This window comes from Nannospalax galili, unplaced genomic scaffold, assembly GCF_000622305.1.
Source record: "Nannospalax galili isolate Female #2095 unplaced genomic scaffold, S.galili_v1.0 scaffold262, whole genome shotgun sequence".
Taxonomy (NCBI): Eukaryota; Metazoa; Chordata; class Mammalia; order Rodentia; family Spalacidae; genus Nannospalax; species Nannospalax galili.
In genome coordinates, this window is record NW_008348083.1 from 692,733 (window position 1) to 718,546 (window position 25,814).

At 45.6% G+C, this 25,814-nt stretch overlaps 1 protein-coding gene and 1 long non-coding RNA gene across 2 annotated transcripts in view; one reads left to right on the forward strand and one right to left on the reverse strand.

Moving 5' to 3' along the window:
* The window catches only part of LOC115072306, a 31,515-nt gene extending 16,328 nt beyond the window's left edge, over positions 1 to 15,187 (reverse strand). Inside the window, exons 1-2 of the long non-coding RNA XR_003851349.1 lie at positions 14,971 to 15,187; positions 14,447 to 14,645 (exon numbers count right to left, since the gene is read on the reverse strand). This is a non-coding gene — a long non-coding RNA (uncharacterized LOC115072306). The remainder of the gene's footprint in view (positions 1 to 14,446; positions 14,646 to 14,970) is intronic.
* Positions 15,188 to 15,525: 338 nt separating this feature from the next.
* Insr (insulin receptor) overlaps positions 15,526 to 25,814 on the forward strand; it is a 178,729-nt gene continuing 168,440 nt past the window's right edge. Inside the window, exon 1 of the mRNA XM_017800993.2 lies at positions 15,526 to 16,047. Within this exon, the coding sequence (XP_017656482.1) occupies positions 15,948 to 16,047 (100 nt within the window). The 5' untranslated portion in view covers positions 15,526 to 15,947. The remainder of the gene's footprint in view (positions 16,048 to 25,814) is intronic.

A 25,814-nucleotide genomic window follows, 5' to 3' on the forward strand; every position in this document is an offset into this window, starting at 1 on the left:
GTCAGGGAGGGACACCCACAGTCTATGCTGTTCTACCCCTTTGTGACTGCCATTCTGGCCTCCCTTCAGGGAGTTCCCCCCAAAGCCCCTGAACAGGGCAATCTCCTATTAAAGGAGATAGATGAGCAAATACAACAACAGGACGCTGGGGACAGTGTGTCCCAGGCATTTCCAGTTAAAACAAAACTAATGGATTCTTGTTCTGATGAAACTATGACTGTTAATGATGATATAAAAAATGAGGAATTGGGGTTTGAGAGCTCCCCTGATGGAAAACAGGAAGTCAAGATCACCTCTGCCCCGCCATTACAGGGCAGTGGCTACCCTCTGCCATCTTTTATTGGCTTTGATGAAAAACAGGAAGTTAAGGCAACGTCTTCTCTACCATTACAGGGCAATGGCTACTTTCTGCCATTTTGCACTAGCTTTAAGGAAGTTCCCCCCTAGTCCATCTACCCCTCCCTTCCAGAGGAGGACTGGAAGCCCCTCCGGCCTAGACCCCTCTTCTATGATACAATGGGAGGTTTTCCACGGTTCTTCCCAGTTACTGTTAATCAGGGACGGCAGAACCCCAATGTCTGGAATCCATATTCTCGTGATACCTTAGGAAGCTGTGTAAGGCAGCAGTTGAGGATGGCATTCACGCCCCTTGGATTGTTCAGTTATTAGATACAATCAGTTATTTGGCCAATACCCCCTATGATTGGCAGAATATCGCCCGTGCCTGCTTAAGGGAGGCGATTTTCTTTTATGGAAAGCTGCTTACCAAGATGAATGTGAACAACAGGCAGAGCGCTATAGAAATGCCAACATCCAAAAAAATGGAATTGATGCTCTAGTAGGACGCAGTAGTTTTGAGACACCCCCCAAGCTTAGGCACAGCGACCTCCCTACTACTTTGAGCAAGTACGGCTTTGCATGATTCGTGCTTTTTGAAGTATGCCGACTCATGGTGATATCAAATTAACCAAATTGATACAAAAACAAGGCGAATCTTTCTCTGATTTTGTTGAGAGATGCAAACAAAGTATAAATAGAAAGATCAGTTATCAGGGAGCTGCCGATGCCTTGCTCAAGGATCTTGTATATGAAGGCTGCTCTACAGAGTGTCGCCTTGCCATAGGACCCATTAGACACAAGGATGTCTCTGAATGGATTCTGGCCTGCTGAGATGTAGGGACTGCTCGGGCCCATGCCGCAGCCCTTGCTGAGGCACTGGCTGCTCATCAGCCTCAGGCAGAGATGGAAAAAGGCAAATGTTGGGCTTGTAGAGGACAGGGTCATTGGTCTCACACCTGCCCTAACAATATCTGGCAGATGGACATTACTCACTTCCTTTCCTTTGGCACACTCAAATACATCCATCATATTATTGACAGCTGTTGTTAACTCAAGGTCGAGGCTATGCTTGTGTCTTTCCAGATAATGTTCCAGCCCCCATTTGGATTCCAGCCCGGAACATCAAAATTGCCTGCGATAAAACCCTCCCTCCACAACCACCAACCCTGGAGATGGCAGCCCTGACCCTGGAGGAAGCGACACACCTCTCAACCACCAAGAGACCGACCAGGTGTTGCAGACTACGAAAGCAACTGGCTCCAGCAGCACACCCAAGAACCTGGGACGACCTTGAGTATCTCACTTCACAAGCAGAGACTATAGCCATTACTGGTATCTCCTAATTTTTGGACCCTGTATTGTCAAGGGTCTCCTTAATTTTGTTAAGACTCATATTTCTCTGGTTCAGTTAGCTGTTGCCCTACTTCCAGCTCTTGCCAGGCATGTCTCTGCAAACAAAGACCCGCTGTTCCTTGCCCTTACCAACCTATAATAATAGAGAAATGAAAATTAGGCTTGAGCATAGGTGCAAAGTCTTATGGAACAACCATGCAATGGACCTGAGACAATGGCCCAACTGCTAGAGCCACAGGAAATGCCTTGCGATATATACTCCTGTTGGCAGACTGTGAGACTGATGCCTAGAACTTGCCACTTCCTAATCCCCATTGTTACCCCAGATGGGATGACCCTGCTCCATCGGCTTTTATTGAATTCTTAGCCCCTTAAGAGGCTTTTGCATGGGACAAAGCTTGATAAACTGCCTCTCCCTCTGCCGGACCATACCAAGGGACTCACCCTTCGAGGGCTGGTAGTCAACAATGGGTAAGATCCCAAAAGATAGGACAACCTAAGACAGGCACAGTCCATAATGCTGGGTGACCCTTGAGGAGGGGACAACAATGCCGAGGCAAAGAACCTCGACTCCCGCTGGTTGGCATGGAGTTGGCCCAGCCTGCTCTCGAGGAAGCTCACCATCTTGAGGGAGGGGGCTCTTGATACAATGACCCCCTGAGCCATTCTACTTTGCCTTGATGTATCTGGACTGAGGCTTGAGCCTAGGGTGAAAGTCTTATTGGCAGCCCTACAGCAGGCCTGAGGCAATGGCCTGACTACTGGAGCCACAAGGAATGCCTTGTGACATTTTGCTCCCATTGGCAGATCATGAGACTGATACCTAGAGCTTGCCACTCCCTAATCACCACCCTTAGAATCAAGGTGTCCTACTTGCTGTACTGTGATAGGATGCTAAACCTGTTATGCTAATAAGGTATCCTACTTGCTGTGCTGTGATTGGACCACTATCCCTACATAAGCTTGTGCCTTCCTGCAATAAAGTAGAGCTGTGTCACTGAACCTGGTCTCCTGTGTCTGAATGTGGCTCCACTGACACAGTCTCCTCACCAGACCTGGGGTCCAAACTGGATGACTGATGGGAGGAACTAAGAGAGCAGGAGAGTGGCCATAGCCAGAGGAGAGCAGCCACAGCTCGTGACCACAGATCTTGCTGTATCCCTAGCTGGTCTGGAACTTGCTATGTAGACCAGGATGGTCTCAATTAAAGAATCTAAGAACTGGTTCTTTGAAAAGATAAACAAGATAGTTCCTTAGCCCAGCTAACCAAAAGAAAGAAAGAGCAAATCTAAATCAACAAAATCAGATACAAAAAGGGAAAGATCACAACAGACACCAAAAATATCCAGAACATTATAAGGGAGCACTTTAAAAAGACCTATACTCTATTAAATTTGAAAAATCTAAAAGAAATGAATTTCTAAATTCAGTGGGTCCACCAAAGTTAAACCAAGAAGAGATCAACAGCTTAAACAGGCCCATAACAAATAAGGAAGTTGAAATAGTAATACAAAGCCTCCCAACTGAAAAAAGCCCAGGCCCAGATGGATTCACAGAAGAATTTTACTAGACCTTCAAAGAAGGTCTATAATCAATACTACTTAAATTATTCAAACAGGCAGAAACAGAGGGAGAACTCCCAAACTCCTTCTATGATGCCAGCATCACTCTAATACCCAAACCAGGTAAAGACACAACAAAAAAGAAAACTATGGGCCCATGTCTTTAATGAACATAGATGCAAAAATTCTCAACAAAATACTCGTAAACTGCATACAGGCCCATAACTAAAAGATCATCTACCATGATCAAGTTGGCTTTATTCCAGAAATACAAGGCTGGTTCAAAATACATAAGCCAATATATAATAAATCATATAAATGAACTTAAAGACAAAAATCACATGGTCATCTCAATAGATGCAGAAAAGAGCTTTGATGAAATCCAACATGTATTTATGGTAAAAGTCCTAGAGGGAATTGGACTCTACATAATTAAAGCTATATACAACAAAGCCATGGCCAGCATCATTCTAAATGAAGAAAAATTAGAAGCATTCCCATTAAAATCAGGAACCAGACAGGGCTGTCCACTATCCCTACTCCTTTTCAAAATAGTGCTTGAAACTCTTCCTAAAGCAATAAGACAAGAGAAAGAAATTAAATAGTACTAATTGGAAAAGAAGAGGTCAAACTATCCCTATTTGTAGACAATATGATATATTATCAACACTTTCAGCAAAATGTCAGGTTACAAAATCAGCTTACAAAAATCAGTATCCTTTCTGTATACCCAAAATAAGCAACTGGAGAGAGTTCATGGAAGCCCTCCCATTTACAATAACCTAAAAAAATTACCTAGGAATAAGCCTAAACAGAGACATTAAAGATCTCTACAGTGAAAAACTGAAATCCTTGAAGAAAGAGATCGAGGAAGACACAAGGAGATGGAGCCTCCCACGCATGGACTGGTAGAATTAATAAATGCCCAGCCCACCAAAAGCAATTTGTAGGTTCAATGCAATGTCAATCAAAATTCTCATGCCATTCTTAACAAAATTAGAAAAAAAATCTTAAAATTCATATGGAATCACAAACAATCCCAGATATCCAAAGCTATCCTGAGTACAAAGAGCAATGCTGGAGGATTACCATACTGGGTCTCAAACTATAGTACAGAACTGTAGTCATAAAAACAGCGTGATACTAGAACAAAAACAGACGTAGATCAATGGAACAAAATAGAAGACACAAACATGAATATATGCAATTATAGCAACCTGATTATTTGACAAAGGTGCCAAGAACACACACTGGAGGAAAGACAGCATCTTCAACAAATGGCGCTGACACTGGCAAAACTGGATCTCTACCTGTAGAAGAATGAAATTAGACTCTTATCTTTCGCCCTGTACAAAAGTCAACTCCAAATGGATCAAAGGCCCCAATGTAAAACCTGAAACTAGGAAACTGCTAGAGGAAATCCTAGTCAGTAACCTACAAGATGTAAGTTCAGGAAAAGACTTTCTAAACCACACATCAGTTGCTCGGCATTTAGGTCAACAATGAACAAATGAGACCTTATTAAACTGAAAAGCTTCTGTACAGCAAAAGAAGCAAAGGAGTGAAGAAGAAATCCACAGAGTGGGAGAAATCTTTACCAGTGCCACATCTGACAGAAGACTAGTATCTAGAATATACAAAGATCTCAAAAAACAAACAATCAAGAAAACTAATGACATGATTAAGAGATGGGTTATGGATCTGAACAGAGCTCTCAGAAGAACTAAGAATGGCTAAGAAACACCTTAAAAAGTGTTAAATATCATTAGCAATTAGGAAAATGCAGATCAAAATCACTTGAAGATTTCCTCTGACCCCAGTCAAAATGGTTAAAGTCAAGAGGACAAATGATACCAAATGCTGGCTAGGATGCTTGCAAAGAACACTCATTCACTGACGGTGGGATTACAAACTGTGGAAAGCAGTGTGGAGAACTCTTTTAAAAAATGAAAATAAATCTATCATATGATCTAGTTATACCACTCCTTGGCATATACCCAAAGGACCCATCATACTGCAGAGATACTTGTGCAGCCATGTTTGTTGCTAAGAAATTCGAACAACCTAAATTTCCCTTAACTGATGAATGGATTATGAAAATGTGGTACATATACACAATGGTGTTCAGCAGTAAAGAAAGATGAAATCATGAAAATGGATGGAACTAGAAACTGTTACACTAGTGAAGTAATACAGATCTAATTTGTGGATCTTAGCACCATAACCTTATATGTGAATATATATCCTGATGTAACCATAGGAGCCAGGAAAATGGAAAGGAACCACAGAGGTAAAGGGAAAGAAAGAACCCGAGAGATGGGATAGTAGGAGACGGTGTTACCAAGGGGGAAATGAGGGATAATGGAGGTATTTAACTAGGAAGGAGGGGTTAGACAGGGAAAGCAAGAGATCAATAATGCTTAGGTGGTGTGAAAAACCAGAGGGAAACGTATTCATTAAAAACCTACTGTTAGTAGCAAAACAATGAGTCTTTCTGCAACGAACAATATATTCTAAAATGAAATGGAGATCTTTTTTAAAGGTTAAAAACTCATCCAATTTTATGTCTTACAGGGCTTATACTGAGTCTCACCCCTCCATCATAGTTTCCCCACTTAAGGTGCCCCCATTCCTCCCCCATTTTCCCTTAAAAATACCCTTCTCCTACAGTCCTATGTCTCTTGAGTTCCTTCTTTCTCCTTATCCCCTAGGTTCCTTGCATACCCTAGAAACTTGCACCCACTTGTGAAAGAGATGTACTCTTGCTCTGGAGTGGGTTACTGAATATGTTAAAGCTGTAATGAAATGTTTCTTCTAATCATGTAGTTATTAAAGGTTAAAAAATTACTCCAACAACAACAAAAAATCTGCTGAAAAATACACATACAAAATCTGTACATGAGTGCATGTGTACAGTTGAAGGCTGTATAACAAGAAACACAGTGCTAGACTGGCGAAACCTCCATACATGTTTTTGGTCAGGGTAGTTCAAGAGAATCCCAAACTAACACAGGCTATTGATACAGCCCTTGACTTACTCCCAGAGCTTCAAGGTAAGATCTTATTGCCCAAGACAGGACATATTTTGGACACAGGACTTGGTGCAATGGACTATAAATGACCCGAAAGCCTCCTCCCTGAAGACCAGATTTCATAGTTTCAGAGGATACTATCTATACATGCTGCTAAGGGAGAAAATCAGTTAATGGTCTAATCCCAGCTTTAATGCCCAATAACCACAACAATGACCAGCATAGCAAACTATATGGGTGCAGTAGTAGCACTTTTATCTTGGGGGTAATCAACAGCTTTCTAATTGGACTTAAAGCCCACACAATGGGAGGGAACTCATGTGTGGTACTGCTAACATAGCCAAATACACATGACTGGAAAGGTCATAGTCCCTGGAGAAAATCCTACATCTGTTACATCCCTAGACAAATGTAATTTCTTACTTATGCTAAACACGAATCCTTATATTTAGACAAGTATACTTGTTACCACTCATCAAAGAAGCTTCATTCTGCAACAGATGCAGACTATTACAGAGTTCCACAACTGATCAAACACAGAATATATGCCTGAGAGATGCTCAACCCTAAGTGACACATCTACAACACAGCCTCTACACCTAAAGCTCACAGAACATAGTGGAACAGGGGTTTCAGAGAATAATAATGCATCTCTTAACTCTCACCAGTGAAGAGTCCTCAGAGGGCAGTTAACACAGATGGCCATAACTGACCAAAGTGTACAGAATAAGAGACTGCAGAGTGCATGTCCCTGAATAGGGCTCCTGTATTAAACCTCACCTACCCAGGGCTCAGGGACCATTGAGGAAGAAAGGGCAGAAAGACTGTAGAAGCCAGGAATGGCGGATGACCACAAGGAGACAGAGCTTTCCAGGCTCTGGGAACTTGCTCATTTAAATGTACACCTTGCACAAAACCCATGCAAATTCAATCAGACAAAAACCCAGAGCAGAACCGGTGAAATGGGCAGGAGGCCACAACCTTAGCTGAGGAACTGTTAGCAGCTGATCACTGCTGGGTGAGCGAAGGTTGATTTTTAAGAGAGTGACACTAGATAGGCTGACCAGGCTCCAGTGGATGAACACACACTGAGGGACATCTGGGGACACAAATTTGATTCAATAGGCATGAACATATATGACAGAATGCATGAAATCTGGTGGGGAGGTTTAGTGGGGTGCAGTTAGGGGAGGAGGGTCTAAATAGGATTAAGATGTACTATATGAAATACACAAAAATTCAATAAAATATATTGAAAATGTTACTTATTTATTTACTTTTGCAACATGGACTCCCTGTAGCTCCAGCTGGCCTGGAACTTGCAATGTAGACTGGGCTGGCTTCAGTGTCACAGAGATCCATCTACCTCTGCCTTTGAGTGCTGGGATTAAAGGCATGTGCCATCACCATACCTGGCAGATTTATTAAGTGTGTGTGTGTGTGTGTGTGTGTGTGTGTGTGTGTCTGTGTGTGTCTGTGTCTGTGAGGGGGTATGTAAGTGCAGTGGCCCACAGAGGCCAGAGGGGTCTGATCCCCTGGAGGTGGATTTACAGGCTGTTTTGAGCTGCCTGGCAAAGGGGCTGGAAACTGAACTTCGGTCTTCTGAAAGAACAGCACTTCCTCTTAATAACTGAGCCATCATCTCTCTAGCCTGTAGTTTTTTTTTTTTTTTTTTTTTTTTTTTCAGACAGAGTCTCATGTAGCCAGTTTGGCCTCAAACTCACCATGTAGCTGATGATGACCTTGAACTTCTGATCCTCCTGTCTCCACCTTCTGAGTGCTGGGAGGACAAGTATATACAACCACAGGTCTGGAGACCCAGGGCTTCCTGTGTGCTACACAATCATTCTGAGTCCAGTCCTAGCTCAAAATAGTGACTTTATTTTAAAGTAAGCAGGGAAATAATTTATTATGAACCAAATAAGTGTGACCATTACCTGGAAAGAATTCAAGTTTCTCTGAATGACAAGTTCTATTGTGCGAGAAGTTACATGAATTTGTAAATGTGTGTGTGTGTGTGTGTGTGTGTGAGAGAGAGAGAGAGAGAGAGAGAGAGAGAGAGAGAGAGAGAGAGACTGACATGAATCATATGTGGTTAGAGGATAACCTCGGGTGTCAATCTTTGTCTTTAGCCTTATTTGAGATAGAGTCCCTTCTTCAGCATAGCATATACCAGGCCAGTTGGCCTGTGAGCTTCCAAGGATTCTCCTGCTTCTGCCTCTCATTTTGTAAGAGTTCTGGGATTATAGACACAAGCTATTGCGCTCGGTTTTAAGTGGGTGATGAGGATCCAAACTCAGGTCCTCATGCTCGTGTGGCAGGAGCTTTACCCTTTGATCCATCTCCTAAGCTGGAACTTTTAAAAAAAATCTATTTTTATTTTATGTATATGAGTATTGTGCCTATGTAAGTGCACCCTGTATATGCAATGGCCATGAAGGCCAGAAGAGGCTGTCGGATTCCCTGGAACTGGAGTTATGAATGGTTGTTTGCCACCATGTGGGTCCTGGGAACCAAATCTAGGTCCTCTGCAAAAGCAGCCAGTACTCTTAACCACTGAGCCATCTCTCCAGCCCCTTATTTATTTATTTTTATTTTATGTATATGAGTGTTTTGCCTGCATGTATGTAAGTGTGCCATGCATACACAGTGTTCATGAAGGCCAGAAGAGGGGATCAGATCCCCTGGAACTGGAGTTACAAATGGTTGTAAGCCACTATGTGGGTGATTGGAACTGAACCCCAGTTCTCTCCAAGAGCAGTCAGTTCTCTTAACCACTGAGCCATCTCTCCAGTTCCTCCCTTGCAGCAGAAATTTTCATAGTCACAAAGGAAGTAAGTTATCAGTCATTGCATTTACCAGCCACACTGGTGGAAACATCAGGTAATTGGGCTCAGACAACCAAGGGAGGTTTTTACTCTAAGTGTGAGATATTATATGGTACTCTAAGGTTTAGATGTGTGGAAATCAGAAGTGTGTTAGACTTAAAGATACACTTAGAAGCTTATCTTTTAGACCAGATGCAGAAATTAAGGCAGATGGTTATTGAAGGTCTAAGGCAGTAAGAGAATAGTTTGACTCTTTAAATTATTTTTTATAATTTTTTTTATTTATGTGTATGAGTATTTGCTTACATGCATGTAAGTGCACTTGTGTGTGCACTGCCTGAGGAGGCTAGATGAGGGCGTCAGATCCCCTGGAACTGCAGTTATGGACGGTTGTTAGTTGCCATGTGGGTGCTGGGAACTGAACCCAGGTCATCTGCAAGAGCAGCCAGTGCTCTTAATTGCTGAGCCAGCTCTCCAGCCCCCAGTTTGGCCCTTGATCCATGACACTATGGTGTTCTGTTCGGCCAAGTGTTAGGCCCTCTGCAGGATGAATGCTTAATATGCATGCAGTTTCTTTAGAGAGCTTTAGCTCAACCCCTTAGCTGGCCATTTTCAGCATTTGATGTCTGCCTGGAATTTTAGTTGCACTAATTAATGAATTATTTTTGCATGTAGTGTATGTGTGTGCACATGCGTGTGGGAGTGTGTGTGGAGACCAGAGGTCAGCTTTTGGTGGCTTTCCTCAGGAGCCATCCATCTTGTTCAGTTTTTGTTTTTTGAGACAGGGTCTCACTGTGTACCCCTGACTGGCCTGGAGCTCGCTCTGTAGACCAGCCTGGTCTGGATCTCACAGAAATTCACATGCCTCTGCCTCCTGAGGGCTGGGATTAAAGGTGTGCATCACTGTGCCTGGCTCACCTTGTTATTTTGAGACAGGATCTGTCTCTGGGGAACCTGGACCTCACTGGTTTGTGTAGGCTGGTTAGCCCATGAGCCTTGGGGATCCTCCTGATTGGTCTCCACGGTGCTGGGATTATAAGTACATGCCACCATGCTTGACATTTTATATGGGTTCTGCAGATCAAACTCAGGTCCCCATGTTTGTGGGGCAAGTACTTTACTAACTAAACCATCTTCCCAAGCCCTTAATTAATTTTTGACTCAGGGTCTTGTTATGGTGCCCAGGCTACCCTTGAATTCATCATCTGCCTGCCTTAGCCTCTCGAGTGTTCGATTTCAGGCAAGTCCTAGTACACCTAGTTGACAGAGAGATAATGTTAGAAAGAAAATTTGATTATACTAGACCTTTAAGTCAACTCTCTGAGATTCTGCAGTAAAAATTCAAACAAAACAAAACAAAAACAAGACACCAAAAACCAAAACAGAAAACAAAACAAAAAAAACAAACCCAAGGGCTAGAAAGATAGCTCAGCAGTTAGGGGCACCTGCGCTCTTGCAGAGCTTGGTTCCCAGTCGCTAACAACTGGCTGTAACTCCAGTTCCAGGGGATATAATGCTCTCTTCTGGCTTCTGTGGGCACCCCCTTACATATAAGAAAAATTAAAATAAATAAGTCTTAAACAAATAAACCAAAACCAAAACCCAGGGGTTGGGGCGATGGCTCAATTGGTAAAGTGCTTCCACACAAGTATGAACACCTGAGTTTGGCTCCCCAGCACCCATGTAAAAAGCTGAATGTGGTGGGGAGGGCCTATCATCCCAAAGTGTAGGAGACAGCTCTGGGATCCCTGGCCAGTCAGTCTATCTAAATCTGTGAGCTCCAGGTTCAGTGAGAGACTGTCTTCAAAACTATGGCAGAGAGTGATTGAGGAAGACACCTGACCTCTGGCCTCCACATGCACACGCACACACTTGTACTGGCATTAGCACACACCTCCTGCACTCACATATGAATAAACACACACACACACACACACACAGAGAGAGAGAGAGAGAGAGAGAGAGAGAGAGAGAGCGAGCACATGGTATGCCCAACCGTCTGCACCCTCTCATTCCCCACATGGCTCCAGGATCTCTTCCTCCCTCTCTGCAGCTACAACACCTGCTTCAGTTACAAGTGCCTCTTAGAGCCTTTGCACAAGCTCCTCTCTTGACTGTGATATCCTTCTCTTTAGATTTCAGTTTCAAATGATTATCTCAACCTACTGACCACCCTCTCTCAACTCATAACACGTGACACATGCCCCCTCTCCCTTGTTAATCCTACAAGAAAACAGGTTGTGCTGATTTTACATCCTGGGAATCCTATGTTAGCAATGTGTTGATTCTTTAAACAAATATTAACCAATAGGCATGTCAGGTGCTGTGCATTAAAAAACAAAAGGACCAAACCAGACAGGTAAGAGATGACAAGTAAAGTTGGGCCTGGAGAGATGGCTCAGTAGTTAAGAGCACTGACTGCTCTTGCAGAAGACTCAGGTTCAAATCCTAGCACCCACATGGCAACTTACAACCATCCATAACTCCAGTTCCAGGGGATCTGATGCCCTCTTCTGTTTTCTGTGGGCACTGCATGAGATGGGGGCATTTACACACATCCAGGCATAATGCTCACACACATCAAATGAAAATAAATAAATAAAAAAGATTAAAAACAAGAGATAACAAGCAGAGTAATAAACAAATCCAGGGGCTGGTGAGATGGATCTGCGGTTAAGAGCACTGCTACTCTTCCAGAGGACCTGGGTTTGGTTCCCAACACCCACATGGTGGCTGACAACCACCCACTAACTCCAGCTGCAGGGGATCTGCTGCCCTCACTCTCTTCTGCCTTCCACAGGCATTGCATGACCCAGATGCCCTTACACACATGCAGACAAAACACTCAGACATATAAAATAAAAATAAATTAAAAAAAAAGAAATTCAGGGAGAGGTAAGCACGAGATGGAAAGGACTGGAGACGGAAAGTAAGGGCTCAGGAGCGTGTGTGGGAGAAGCTCATTGAATCAGGAGAAAGAGTGACAGGCAGGAGCAAGGTCAGGGGCAAGGAGTCAGGATGCAAGAACTGTGGGTCCAGCTCCCTGCAAGGTTTAGGTGCCTACAGACTTGTGTGCTGGGCAAGTGTTCTACCACAGAGTCATCTGCGTAGGTTATCACTTAAAATAAAAAGAAAATTTTAAATGTATTTATTTACTTATTGTGTATGTATGCTTGTACCAGTGGACTCGTACATGCCATTGTGTGTGTGTGTGTGTGTGTGTGTGTGTGTGTCTGCATCTGTGTGTCTGAGTGTCTGTGTGTGCATGCATGTGGAGGTCAAAGGCTGATGTTGGGTGTCTTTCTCTATTGCTCTTTGCCTTACTTATCTTTATATTTACTTTTATATATATTTATTCACTGTGTATGTGCGTGCACACACGTACATGCATTGTGCACTCACCCACATGCCAGTGTGTGGGTGTAGAGGTCAGAGGACAAGTTTCAAGAGTCAGTTCTTTCCTCCCATTAAGTGAGTCTCAGGGGGTCAAACTTCTGCAAGCACGTTTATCCACTGAGCAATCTCTATTAACTTTTTTTTATTTTTTAAAGTTAAAAATTATTTATTTAGTTTATGTGCATGAGTGTTTCACCTGCATGAATGCATGTGCACCTGTGTTGTACAATGCCCATTCAGGCCAGAAGAGGGCATCAGATCCCCCTGGAACTGGAGTTATAGGTGTTAGCTGCCGTGTGGGTGCTGGGAACTGAACCCAGTCCTCTACAAGAGCAGCCAGTTCTCTTAAGTGCTGAGCCATCTCTCCAGGTGCCCCCTTCTTTTATTTTTAGTTTTTTGAGACAGGGTCTCTCTGTAGCCCCACTGGCCTATAACTTGCTATGTCAACCAGGCTGATCTCTCTCTCTCACAGAGATCTATCTACCTGCCTCTGTCTCCAGGAACTCAGGGTGTCAGGTTTGGTAGCAGGAACCTCTACTTGCTGAGCCATCCTGCCTACACTTCTGTTTTGTTTTTTCAGACAGCATCTACCCTGGAGCCCACGTTGGCTTGGAACCAATCTGGCCCCCCAAAAGAGGATCCTCCAGCCTCAGCCTTCTGAGTGCTGGGATAATGGGCAGGACTATACCACCAAGCCTGGCTTCAACATTAAAAAAGTTTTAAAATTTATTTTTATTTTGTGTGTGTGAGTATTATGTCTGCTTATATGTAAGTGCACCCATGTTGTGCAGTGCCCACAGAGGACAAAAGATGGTGTCAGACCCCCTGGAACTGGAATTATGGTGTGTTGTTAGCTGCCAGGTGGGTACTGGGATTTGAACTTGGGTCTTCTGCAAGAACAGCCAGTGATCTTAACCACTGAGCCATCTCTTCTGCCCCTGTATTTTTCTTCCTTTGTCTTCTTTTTCTTTTAGACAAAGTCTCACTCTGTAACACTAGCTGGCCTAGAACTCACTATGTAGATCAGGCTGGCCCTCAGCTGGTAGAGATTTCCCTGCCTCTGCCTCCTGAGTGGGCCACCATGCCCTGCCTGGGTTCAACTCTTCGTTTAACTGGAGGAAGAATGAATGCCTTGTGTCTATTGCTCTATCTGGGGCTTTCTGGAATGTTTTATTTCCTCCAAGTTCCTAATACACAGATACTGTAAAATCCTTTATACGAGAAGGCAGCCACAGATAAGTTCAGTCACTACTATCAGACCATGCTGGAAGTCAAGGGTTGAGGAACTGAATTTCTTTTGGGTTTTGTCTTTCAGAATGTATGGACAACTTTTTAGTAAGGTGGGGTTGCACAGAGCCATTTCTTACTGGTGATTGAACTTCTTAGACTCTATTTTTCACACACCTACTTACAGGTATTTGTGCTGAAAATAGAACCTGTGGGGCTGGAGAGATGCTCAGTGGTTAAGAGCACTGGTTGCTCTTACAAGGACTCAAGATCAGTTCCCAGCACCCATAACTCCAAGGGAATCTGATGCCTTCTTCCGGCCTTCACAGGTACATGAAGGTATGTTACATATATGTTACATAGCTAGATGATATGTTTACATACATGTAGGCAAAACACACACACACACACACACACACACACACACACACACACACACACACACACACAAAGGTTCAGGTCTGGAGAGATAGCACAGCCTTTAAGAGCACTGGCTGCTCTTGTAGAGGATCTGGGTTTGGTTCCCAGCACCACCTGACACCCCCTTCTAAGAATGCCCTCCGCAGGCATTGCTTGCATGGGTGACACCTGCAGGTAAAACACACATACACATAAGAAAATAAAAATAAATAAATAAAATTTAAAACATAAAACGGTTCAAAAAGAAAGAAAGGAAGGAAGGAATTGAAAATAGAACTTGTTCACTTACATCGGGTCTGAAGTGCCTAACGTTTTCTAAGAAGTCTTGGAATGTTCTCCTAGGAGCCATTTCTTTATTGATTTCCGCTGGAATCAAAGACTGCAACGAGGGCGCAGACCATGGAACACAGAGAGCGAGGGGGCTGTGGACACGTGGCTGTTCCTAGGAGACTGGAGTGGGCCATGCTGCTCACTTAGGAGGGAGGAACCTGGGTGGGGGCGGGGGGCAGGCTTAGTTCCTAGCGGGGTCCGGACCAGGGTGAAGTGGGGGAAGCATGGCTTGGAAACAAAACAAACACCCTCCCCACCCCCAGTCTACATAGTGAATTCCAGGCCAGCTGGGGCTACTGGGAAACCTGTCTCAAAAAAAAAAAAGAATAAAGATATCAATAAAGAATTAAATTCCTCACAGCAAACAAAATAACCAAACAATTCAAGAAAGTCAAGACCTAGCACAACTCGAACGACTCTAGTTTTGAGACCCAAGTCGGTGTTTGGGGGTGTTAGGGTTAGGCAGGGATCTGAGATACCCACGGGCTCTGAGTCTGTTGTCTCGGGTTGTCTGGGGCAGGACTGTTCCTGCCAGACGGGAATCTGAGGTGCCCCCAAATTCTGACATTGGAACTTCAGAGCTACTTGGGGGTCAGGCGGGAATCGGGAGAGTCCCGGGGTTTTAAATTGGAACTTCGGGACTATTTGGGGGGGGTGTTTGCTTCAGTTGGAGATCTGGGGCCCTTAGGGCTATTTACGGGATTTGGATCACGTTGGGATCTGGGGCGCTCCTAGGTTTTTGAGTTGGAATCTCGGTGCAGTTTGGAGTCGGGGGGGTTGGGGTGTGGGGGGGTTGGGGTGTGGGGGGGTCTGGGGTGCGCCGCAGGCCTCCAGCTCAGAGGGCGGTGCACCAGGAGGCGGGTGGGCGTGGCGGTACAGAGTCTGGCCACGCCTCCCTGGGTTCCTCTAGTCCGTCCCCTTCCCCGGGCCTCTCCTGGGCACACAGTCCCTTCCCTGCCGCAATCCGCGCCACCTTTTCCAGCTGCCTGCGGGGCCCCAGCTGACGGGCCGCGTTGTTTACGGGCCGAGCCGAACCCTCGCTCCTGCCGCCCGCGCCGCCACCAGCTCAGGTGGCCGCCCGCGTCCGCGTCTCTCGGTCTCAGAATCCACAGATCGCGATCCACCCAGAACTGCATCCCACGGAGGAGCAGGAGCCTGGGTAGGGAGACGCACCGCGGTTTGAAGCTCTGGACCCTGAGATCGTGGGGACCGGACCGGGCCTGGGTGACCAGGGGCCACCGTCCCCGGGCCGCGCCTCTCTGTGGGTTGCAGCCTTTGCGCCCTTCCCGGGACTGTTCCCCAGGCCCTCTCGTTTGGAGAGCTGTGGCCGGGTAGCCACCCGCGGGGCAGAGAAGGACGCGCGGCCCCCAGCGCCTCTCCGACGAGCTCCTCTCGGAGCATGTCCCCCGACGGCCCGCGTGGCGCGCTCTGATCTCTCTGGACCCCGCGCTCCCGCAGCCATGGGCGCTGGGGCAAGGCGGGGGGCCACGGCCGCACCGCTGCTGGTGGCGGTGGCCGCGTTGCTGGTGGGTGCAGCCGGCCACCTGTATCCTGGAGAGGGTGAGTATGGACTGAGGGGCGACCGCAGTGTTTGGGGGATACCCCTCCCACCGCCCCAGCCAACCTAGCGCCCTCTCCCTAAGGACTGAGGGTCGGGGACACCCCACCCACCACCCCAGCCAATCTAGAGCCCTCTATCTAAAGAACTGCGGTTGGATGATAGCCCGCCCACAGCCCCAACCAGCCATTAGAATCCCCAGCCAAGGGCCCCAACCAGCCTAGAATCCCCAGCCAAGGGCTGGTAAGGACTGAAGGTCGGGGGCACCCCTCCCACCGCTCCAGCCAACCTACAGTACCCTATCTAAAGACTGAAGCTTGGGGACCTCCCCCCCCTACCCCCGCCACCGCTCCAGCTAGCCTAGAGTCCCCCTCCCTAAGAACTGAGGGTTAGGGACACCCCTCTCTCCGTCCTAGCCAACCTAGAATCCCCTCCCTAAGTAAGGACCGAGGGTCGGGATAGCCCTCTCACCGCTGTAGCTTATGAATGAACAACCTCCTCCCTAAAGATTGGGGGGAACGGTGGCCTCAGGTGGCTTTGGCCCCTCGTGAAGCCAGCTGACCTTGGCCTTTGCCCGCTGGGCTGGTGGCTCTGTACCCCGTGTGTGGCAGGCTTGGGTCTGAGGAACCTTGCCCCAGTGCCCGCCCAGTTGCCAGGTGCCCTCGCCTGCACGCCTCCAAATCATGTCTGCTCCCCACCCCCTTCTTGCTCTTTAATCCTCACCGGGGTCCCTTAAGGAAGTAGGGTCACTGGGTCTGGACAGGTTCAGGCAGCCTAGCGCCTAAATGGTTTGAAACCAAAGCTTGGGTGGTTGGTTTTCCACTGGCAGTGAAACTTCTCATGGTGCTGAAAGATAGAGACCCTTTGTAGGTAAGCTGATGGCTGGTTATGTTTACAGTGCTCTGTTTCTAGATGTTTTCAGGCACAGTCTACACCAGCAGCAATCATAGTAACAGTAGTGGCCTTTTAAAGATTATTATAATTAGAATGATTATAATCTCTGTGCTGTGTGGCTTATTTCTCCAAAACTTCTTAGTGACTCCTGGAGGCTGATACTATCGCAGACCCATTTCAGAGTGGGATAATCAGAGGCATGTTTAGGATATATGGTTCCAAGGGGTGACTGGTACAGCTCCATGTCTGGTTATGTCTAATGGGGCCATTCATTCCTGTCCCCTGCCCCTCATCTCTGTCCTTTTCTATTGTGGGATTAACAGAAAAATTAATGAAAAGAATCTAGTTTGAATTTCTCACTGTGAGGTGTGAAGAGGCCACCGGTTTTCAAAATGTCTGGTGAAACCTGGTGTGGTGGTCCAGGCTTGCTATCACAGCACTTGGGAGACCAACCTTAGCTACATAGTGAGTTTGACGCCAGCCTGAGCTACATTAGACGCTCTTTCAAAACCAGCTAAACAAAAAGCTGTTTACTGAGTTATGTCTTCAGATTTCTCCGAAAAAGGAAATTAACTACAGTGAGGAAGGGGTCAGGGTGGGAAGGGGTTGAAGGTCCTAATTTTGCTGATGGAAGGCATAGGAGGGGTCCAGGCTCCCAGGAGTGATGGGAAGTGGACTTGCAGAATGACTGCCAGGCCTGCAATGTCTTTAAAGGCCTTGAGGATCTGGTATACAGAAGGTGCTCAGTGAAGAGTGACAGCCGGTTTGGGTTTTTTGTGTGAATGAGTGTGCACACGTGTGCCCAAGCTGTGCTTGCGGTGGCCAGAAGTTGATACCAAGTGTCTGCCTCTATGGCTCTTGACTTTATGTTTTGAAACAGGGTCTTGCACTGAACCTGGAGTTGGCTGTTTTGGCTGGACTTGGAGCCGGCAAGCCTCCAGGATTCCTCTGTCTACCTCCTTCATTGCTGGGGTTACTTGGGTCCTGGGGCTCCGAACTTTGGTTCTCATGCTTGTGCAGCAAGCTCTTTTATCCACTGAGTCATCTCCCCAGCCCATGGATTGGGTTATCCAGAAAATCCAAGATGAATTGGTACACCTATGGCAGCCTTTGTGTGTCCCTCTGCACGTGGCAGGAGGGTGTGGCTCCTCGAATTTCTATTCCTTGTACTTTTGTTAATTGTTAATATGTGTCTGGACTTAAAAAAAATTGTTTGTATTGGGGCTGGAGAGATGGCTCAGTGGTTAAGAACACTGACTATTCTTGCAGAAAACCCAGATTCGAATTCCAGCATCCACACAGCAGCTAACAACTGTCCACAACTCCAGTTCCAGGGGATCTGACAGCCTCTTCTGACCTCTGCAGGCAATGCATGACACGGGTGCACTTACCTACATGCAGGCAATATATGCATACACATAAACACAACAAAACATATATAAAAATGTGTATTTTATGTGTAGGAGTATTTTGTGTGCATGTATGTAAGTGCACCTATATCCAGCAATGCCCATGGAAGCCAGAAGAGGATATTGGATCCCCTGGAACTGGAGTTACAGACAGTTGTCAGCTGCCATTTGGGTGTTGGGAACTGAACCCAGGTGTTCTGTAAGAAAAGCCAGTGCTCTTAACTGCTGAGCCATTGCTCAAGCCCCTATTTTAATTTTGTTAGTGTGTATGTGGTTGCTCTCCAAGGTCAGAAGAGGGCGTTGGATCTCCTGGAGCTGGAGTTACAAGTGGTTATAAACTTCCTAATATTGGTGCTGGCAACAACACTAAGGTCCTCTGAAAGAGCTGCACACACTCTTAACTGCTGCACCATTTCTCCAGCCCTGTTTCCTTATTTTTGAGATGAAAATTATTGTGTATATGGTGTGTGTGTGTGTGTATGTGTGTGTGAGTTCATGTGTGCATGTGTGTACATACACATGGAGGCCAGATGTCAGTATCAGGTGTCTTCCTCAGTCATTCTTCATGTCATGTTTATTAAATTTTGACTTTAAAAATATTTTTATTTGCCGGGCGTGGTGGTGCATGCCTGTAGTCCCAGCACTTGGGAGGCAGAGGCAGGCGGATCTTTGTGAGTTCAAGGCCAGCCTGGTCTACACAGTGAGTTCCAGGACAGCTGGGGCTACAGGGAGACCCTGCTTCAAACAAACAAACTAACAAACAAACCAGCTGCAATGAGAAAAAAAATGAAAAAAAAAAAGTGCTACTGTAAAAATATTTTTATTTATTATTTTTATTTTATGTGTATGTGTGTGGGTTTGAGTTTATGTAGGTGCACCATGTGAGAGCAATGCTGGTGGAGGTCAGAAGAGGGCATTGGCTCCCCTGGAACTGGAGTTACAGACAGTTGTTAGCTGCCACGTGGGTGCTAGGATTCGAACCTGGGTCTTCTGCAAGAACAACCAGTGTTCTTAACCGCTGAGCCATCTCTCCAGCCCTGACTTTTTAATTTTTTAAGGTTTATTTTATGTGTATGTGTGTGGGTTTGAGTTTATGTAGGTGCACCATGTGAGAGCAATGCTGGTGGAGGCCAGAAGAGGGCATTGGCTCCTCTGGAACTGGAGTTACAGCTGGTTGTGAGCCACCCCATGTGGGTGCTGGGAACTAAACCCAAGTCCTCTAGAAGAGCAGCCAGTGCTCTTAACTGTTGAGCCATCTCTTCAGCTGTACATTTTTATTTATTTTGTGTGAATGTGTGCTTGCTGGTGTGTGTGTGTGCATGCACATGCCAAAATGTGCTTGTGGAGGTCAGGTCAGAACAAGTATCAGAAGGCGATGGAGTCTCTCCTTCCTCCATGTGAGTCCCAGGGATTGAGCTCAGTTTGTCAGATGTGGTGGCAAGCACCTTTTTTTGGGGGGGGTGGGATGTGGCCCTGGCATGGAACTCACTAGGTAGACCAGGCTGGCCTCTAATTCGCAGAGAATGTGACATTGAAAAATAGCTCTAATCGTTGCCAGTTGTTCATCTGAGACACTTGACACTATAGAATGCTTGCTTTTCCTCCTCTCCTTGTTCTGGAATCTTCCATCACCTTTGAGCTCTTGTCTCTTTCGCCTATAAACATTCAATATACCCTGAATCCATTATTCACTTTTTTAAAATGGAATTTTTTGAGAATTCCATACAATATATTTTAATCATATTTAGAAGCCTTCTCCCTCTTGCCGCATTTCATGTACTTTATCATATATTATCTATATTTATATCTCTATGTAAAGGCCTATAGAGTCTAATTTGTGTCCCCAAATGTCCTTCAGTGTGGGTCCGTCCACCAGAGCCTGGTTAACCGGCGAAGAGTCTCACCCTTAAACAAGACTGGCTCTCCTCTTCCCAGTTGCCATCAGTTGCCAATAGCTAGGGCTGCAGTTGCTTACCCATTTCCCCACGTCTGTGCTGGGATTTTGTCTGGGCTGAGCTTACATGGGACTTGTGCACACTGTCACCATTGCTAAGAGTTCATAATGAGTAACTTCTCAGTTGTTTGGAAAGCTCTGTTTTCTTGTGCTCATCCACCACCCCTGGCTAGTACCGTCTCTCCACCCCCTCTTCTGCAATGGTCTCTGAGGTTTGGGAAGCAGAAGTTTGATACAGGCATCAGCTTCCAGGATAAGCAGTTTGTAGCGTCTTATTCTCCACGCATTGGCCAGTTGTGGTTCTCTGTGTTAACCAGCATCTGCTGTGTAAAGAAGCTTCTTTGCTAAGAGTTGAGAGATGTATTAATGACTTTTGCCTCCAATCCTGCTGTCCTCCCCAAGGCCCTGACTTGTCCACTCCTGCTGTATCTTGTCTGTTGGACACAACGCAGCCCACAGGGTCTGGCTTGTGTCTTCAGATTAACCTGCACCTCCCCATCCTATCCCCTGCAGCCTGGCCTCCATGACCCCTCTGGGTTTGAAACTCCCATGGGAGATGAAAAAGTATATTTTACTTGTGCGTGGCTTTCCCTATTATGTTGTGTTCTCCCCCTCCACAGGGGAAAAGTTGCTTTCCATGTGTGAGTGCGTGCGTGTGTACATGCTCCTGTACGTTTGTGTGTTTTTCACCTGCCTCCCACCCTTCTGTGTCATTCCAACTCCTTTCTCTACAAAGAGGAACAACAAACTGTGGCACTTGTTTTTGTAAATAAATCTTTATTGGCACAGGGCCGCACTCCTTTGTGTACCCCTCTTCCTAGGCTCCTTATGTGTCCTAATGGTAAGGAGTTTAGTAGTGACAAGAGAGAGCTATTTACACTTCGGTCTTTCACCACAAGAGTTTTCTGTGCCCTGGTCTGGATTACATATTATTTTTGAGGTGCTAGGGATTAAATCCCGAACCTTGAACGTGGTAGACAAATGCAGTGTTGCTGCATTACAGCCCCAGCCTCCTGTGCTTCACTTCTTTTCCCTCCCTCCCTCCCTCCCCCCCTTCCTTTCTTTTTGTCTGTTTTTTGAGCCATGGTCTCCCTGTAACCCCAGCTGGCCTGAAACTCACTGTGTAGACCAGGCTGGCCTTGAACTCCCAAAGATCTACCTGCCTCCGCCTCCTGTGTGCTAGCATTAAAAGTATGCACCACCATGCCCAGCTTCATGTAGATACTTTGATGAGGCTGGTAATTTTGTATTGATCATAGTTTGATTCAGTGACTGTTAAGAGAGGGCTGCTCCTTTCTTTCTTTCTTTCTTTCTTTCTTTCTTTCTTTCTTTCTTTCTTTCTTTTGACTGAGCCTCTAGTAGCCCAGGCTGACCTTGAACTCTCTATGTAGCTGAAGATGACCTGGAACTCCTGATCATGCTTCCACCTCCTAAGTGCCGGGATGACAGGTCTGTGTCACCAAGCCTGGTTTGTGTGGTTCTGGGATGGCACCCAGAGCTTTATATGCACTAGGCAAACATTACCGGTTGAGCCATATCCCCAGCCCTAGTGTGTATCTTTTTAAACCTTAGAAAAATATTTATTGTTAGAATTACCACAGAGTAAAACTGGCTGTTTTGTGCACATGTTTCTTGTTTTTTTGAGTCAAGGATCTTGCTATGTAGACCAGGCTGGCCACAAACTCGCAGAGATCCACCAGCTTCAGCCTCCCAAGTGCTGGGATTAAAGCACCTAATCACAGCCTTCTTTTTGTTATCAAGTTGTTCTTTTTAAAAAGTTATTTATTTTTATTTTATGTGTATGAATGTTTTGTCTGCATGTATGTTAGTGCACTACATGCATGCAATGCCCGTGGAGGCCAGAAGAGGGCATTGGATCCCCTAGAACTGGAGTTACAGATGGTTGTTAGCTGTTACGTGGGTGCTGGGAACCAAACCCAGGTCTTCTGCAGGAGCAGCCAGTGCCCTTCACCACCATGTATCCTCTAGCCCCCTGTTTTTTCATTTTTGTTGGTGATTTGGCTGCCTAAAACGACCCCACATACTTCAGAAGTATGTCTTTTGTCCTTAAGGCAAGAAGGCTGCATCTCATATTGAAAATGGGTGTGCTCAGAGGTACATTCTCATGTGTTTATTGCTGTATGATTCAGAATAGCCAAGAGATAGAACCAGCCCAGATGCCCGTTGACAGATCAGTGGATAAAGAAAATGTGGTCCATATACACAAAGGAATATTATGCAGCTGTGAAGAAAAATGAAGTCATGTCATTTACAGGAAAATGGATGGCACTGGAGATGTTAAGGGAAATAAGCCAGACGCAGACAAATACCTCCTGGAACCGAGATGTAAATGATTGTGTGTGTATTTATATATGTGTGTCTGTAGGTCATGAAACTAGAAAGGGGATTGTGAGGGAGGTGATTTAATCTTAAGGCAGGAGGGAAATATGTTGATGGAATATGTGTGATAACAAAGCTGACGGTGGGCTGAGGCTGTGGCTCAGTTGGTAGTGTGTTTACCTAGCATGTACAAAATCCTGGGTACAACCCCCCCCCCAGCATTGAATAAGCCAGGCATAGTGGCGCACTCCTGTCCTCCCAGTACTCAGGAAGTAGAGGCAGAAGGATTGAAAGTTCAAGGTCACCGTTGGCTACTAGTGAGTTTAAGGCCAGCCTGGGCTCCAGGATACCTTAGCTCCAAAATGAATGAATGAATGAATGAATGAATGAATGAATGACTAATTGTGCACAGACACTTAGAGGAAACTAACCCCATATTGGGTAATTCCATGTTCCAGAGTGTTCCATGGAACAGAACTATGGCAAACTGTTGGCTGTAAGTGGTTGCTCATGACAAGTTTAACCCTTGTGAATTGGGAGGGCTAGAGAGATGGCTGTGTTGTTAAGAATACTAGCTGTTCCTGCAGAGGACCCAGGTTTGGTTCCCAGCACCCATACAGCAGCTAGCACCTATCCTAAACTCCAGTTCCAATGCCCTCTCCTAGCCTCCGTGGGCATTGCACACATGGGTGCACTCACATATATACAAGCAAAACATTCACACACATAAAATAAACATATAAATAAAGTATTTTAAAAACTGTGAATTGGAGCTGGGTGTGGTGGCACACACCTTTGATCCCAGCACTCTGAGTCAGAAGCAGGCGGATTTCTGTGAGTTCAAGGCCAGCATGGTCTGTGTAGCAAGTTCTAGGTCAGCTGGGGCTACAGGGAGACCCTGTCTCAAAACCAAACCAAACCAAACCAAAACAACAAAAACTCCAAAATTTATGAGCTGGGCTGGTCAGTTTCCTATCTAGGGTCCTTTGGAATGCAAAAAAAATCATGTTTACTAATGTTTTCATCTGTGTGTAGAGCCTTGGTTATGCATTCTAGAAGATTCACCCAGTGGCTCAGAACACTCTTGATTTGTGTTTTTGTGTTTCGATGTAAAGGTTGGATCCTGGTGTCAAGGAGTGATATACTCACTCTGGAGAGTTTAACAAAGTTCTTAATTTTTTAAACATTTATTTATTTATTGTGTGTTTGCAAGTGTGTATATGTGTGTATGGAGGTCAGAGGACAACTTGCTGGAGTCTGTTCTCTCCTACCCTGTGGGTTCCAGGGATCAAACTCTAGGTCATCATCATGCTTGGCTGCAAGCACCTGTTGAGCCATCTTGCTGGCCCACACTATGGAGAGTTCAGAAACCTATTTTGTTCCTAGTGAACAAAGTTTTGTTGGTCTGCATGATTAAGAGCAGATTGGCTCTTGAGCTCCAGTTGGAGACTGTGAGGATTAAATTTCCAACTTTGTGTGTGTGTGTGTGTGTGTGTGTGTGTTGTTTTCTTCCAATTCCTTAAGCACGCATGCCAGGTTTATCAAAAAGCCCCTGATATCCTGCTCAGAATAGCAGGATGTTACCGTACACCCCCATGGTCCTTTGTCTCCTTGGCTTTTGAGGGAATTTGGAAACCATAGGTACTTTCTGAAAGCTGTGTTGATTGAGGTGGGGAAAGGTGCTGCCTGGACGGGAAGGACACACAGCTGCTGCAGCATGCCCGTTTGTTCACGGTCTTTCTGTGATTTCTTTTTGCTCATGTCTCAGGCTAGTATTTTTTTTCCCTCTTTCTTCCATATGATCTAAGAGAGATGCTCTTTTAAAAATAATTTTTAGTGTGTGTGCGTGTGTGCGTGTGTGTGTACATGCCTCTGTGTGTGTGTGTGTGTGTGTGTGTGTGTGTGTGATTAGAGGACAACTTGCCCATGTCAGTTCTCTCTTCCCATTATGTGAGTCCTGGGGCTTGAACTCAGGTCATCAGTCTTGGCAGCAAGCACCTTAACCCTCTGAGCCATCTCTCTGGCCCTCTGCCTTTCTTCTTATATCTCTCTCCTTTTCTCTAGAACGCATGATGATTATAGTGAACTTGCTTCTGTTAACAGATTTTTCTCCTCTTTTTACTCTGGGTCCCTCTGTGCCCGTTCTGTCCTTCAGTTCCTGAGCTCTCTCTTCTTTGACCAGCACGTCCTTTCCCCTCTTCAGTTCTCTATGCACTTCCTGTGTCTAATTCTCTTTCCTCTTGACCCACTGACACCTATTTCTTTCTCATGATACTAGATCTCAGATCTCCGCCCTCCCCGCTCTGACGTGGTCATCCCCGCTGTGGTACTGGCTTGTCTTGACAGAGTCTATGTTGCCTTCACACAGGGAACATGTGCAGATTCAGTGAATAGAGAAAATCATGCTCTAAGGCCAAGCAAACAAATACACCAAGCTCAAATCCAGTTTGCCTCATTAACAAAATTTTTTGATTTATTTTTTATTTTACGTGTATAAGTATTTTGCCTGCATGTATGTAAGTGCACCATGTGTGTGCAATGTTCATGGAGGCCAGAAGAGAGGGTCAGGTCCTCTCTGTTGTTAGTTACCATGTGTGGCTAGGAACTGGCTCAGTCCTCTGTAAGAGCAACCAGTGCTTAATCACTGAGCCATCTTTCCAGTCCAGTTTGAGGCAGGGTCTCCTCTGAAGCTCCAGCTGACCTGGAACTTGATATGTAGACTAGGCTGGCCTCCATCTCACAGAGGTCCTCTTGCGTCTGTCTCCTGAGCGCTGGGATTAAAAATGTGTGTGACCAAACCTGGCTGCTGTGCACCTTTTAAGCAATCTAAGTCCCTTTCGGACCTTCTGTTTTTTCTTTCTTTCCTTTCTTTTCCCCAAATTCTTTCTCTGTGACAGAGGTGCATCTTCTCCCCTCAGGCAGTTTTCTACCCCTCTGAACTCTGTAATACTCAGAGGAGACTGCGTCACACAGGATGACTGTCTTTTACTTCTTGTATGGCATTTTTGTGTGTGTACATTGTTGAAATCTGTTTTGTTGAGCCAGTCTTCCCTGCTGGATCTGAGCCCCATAGACTCTCTGATCATTTTGGACTTCCGACGTCCCTGGCTTGTACCTTCGGAAGACTGACATCTGCCTTCCTCTGATAAGATATAATAAAAAAAAAAAACCC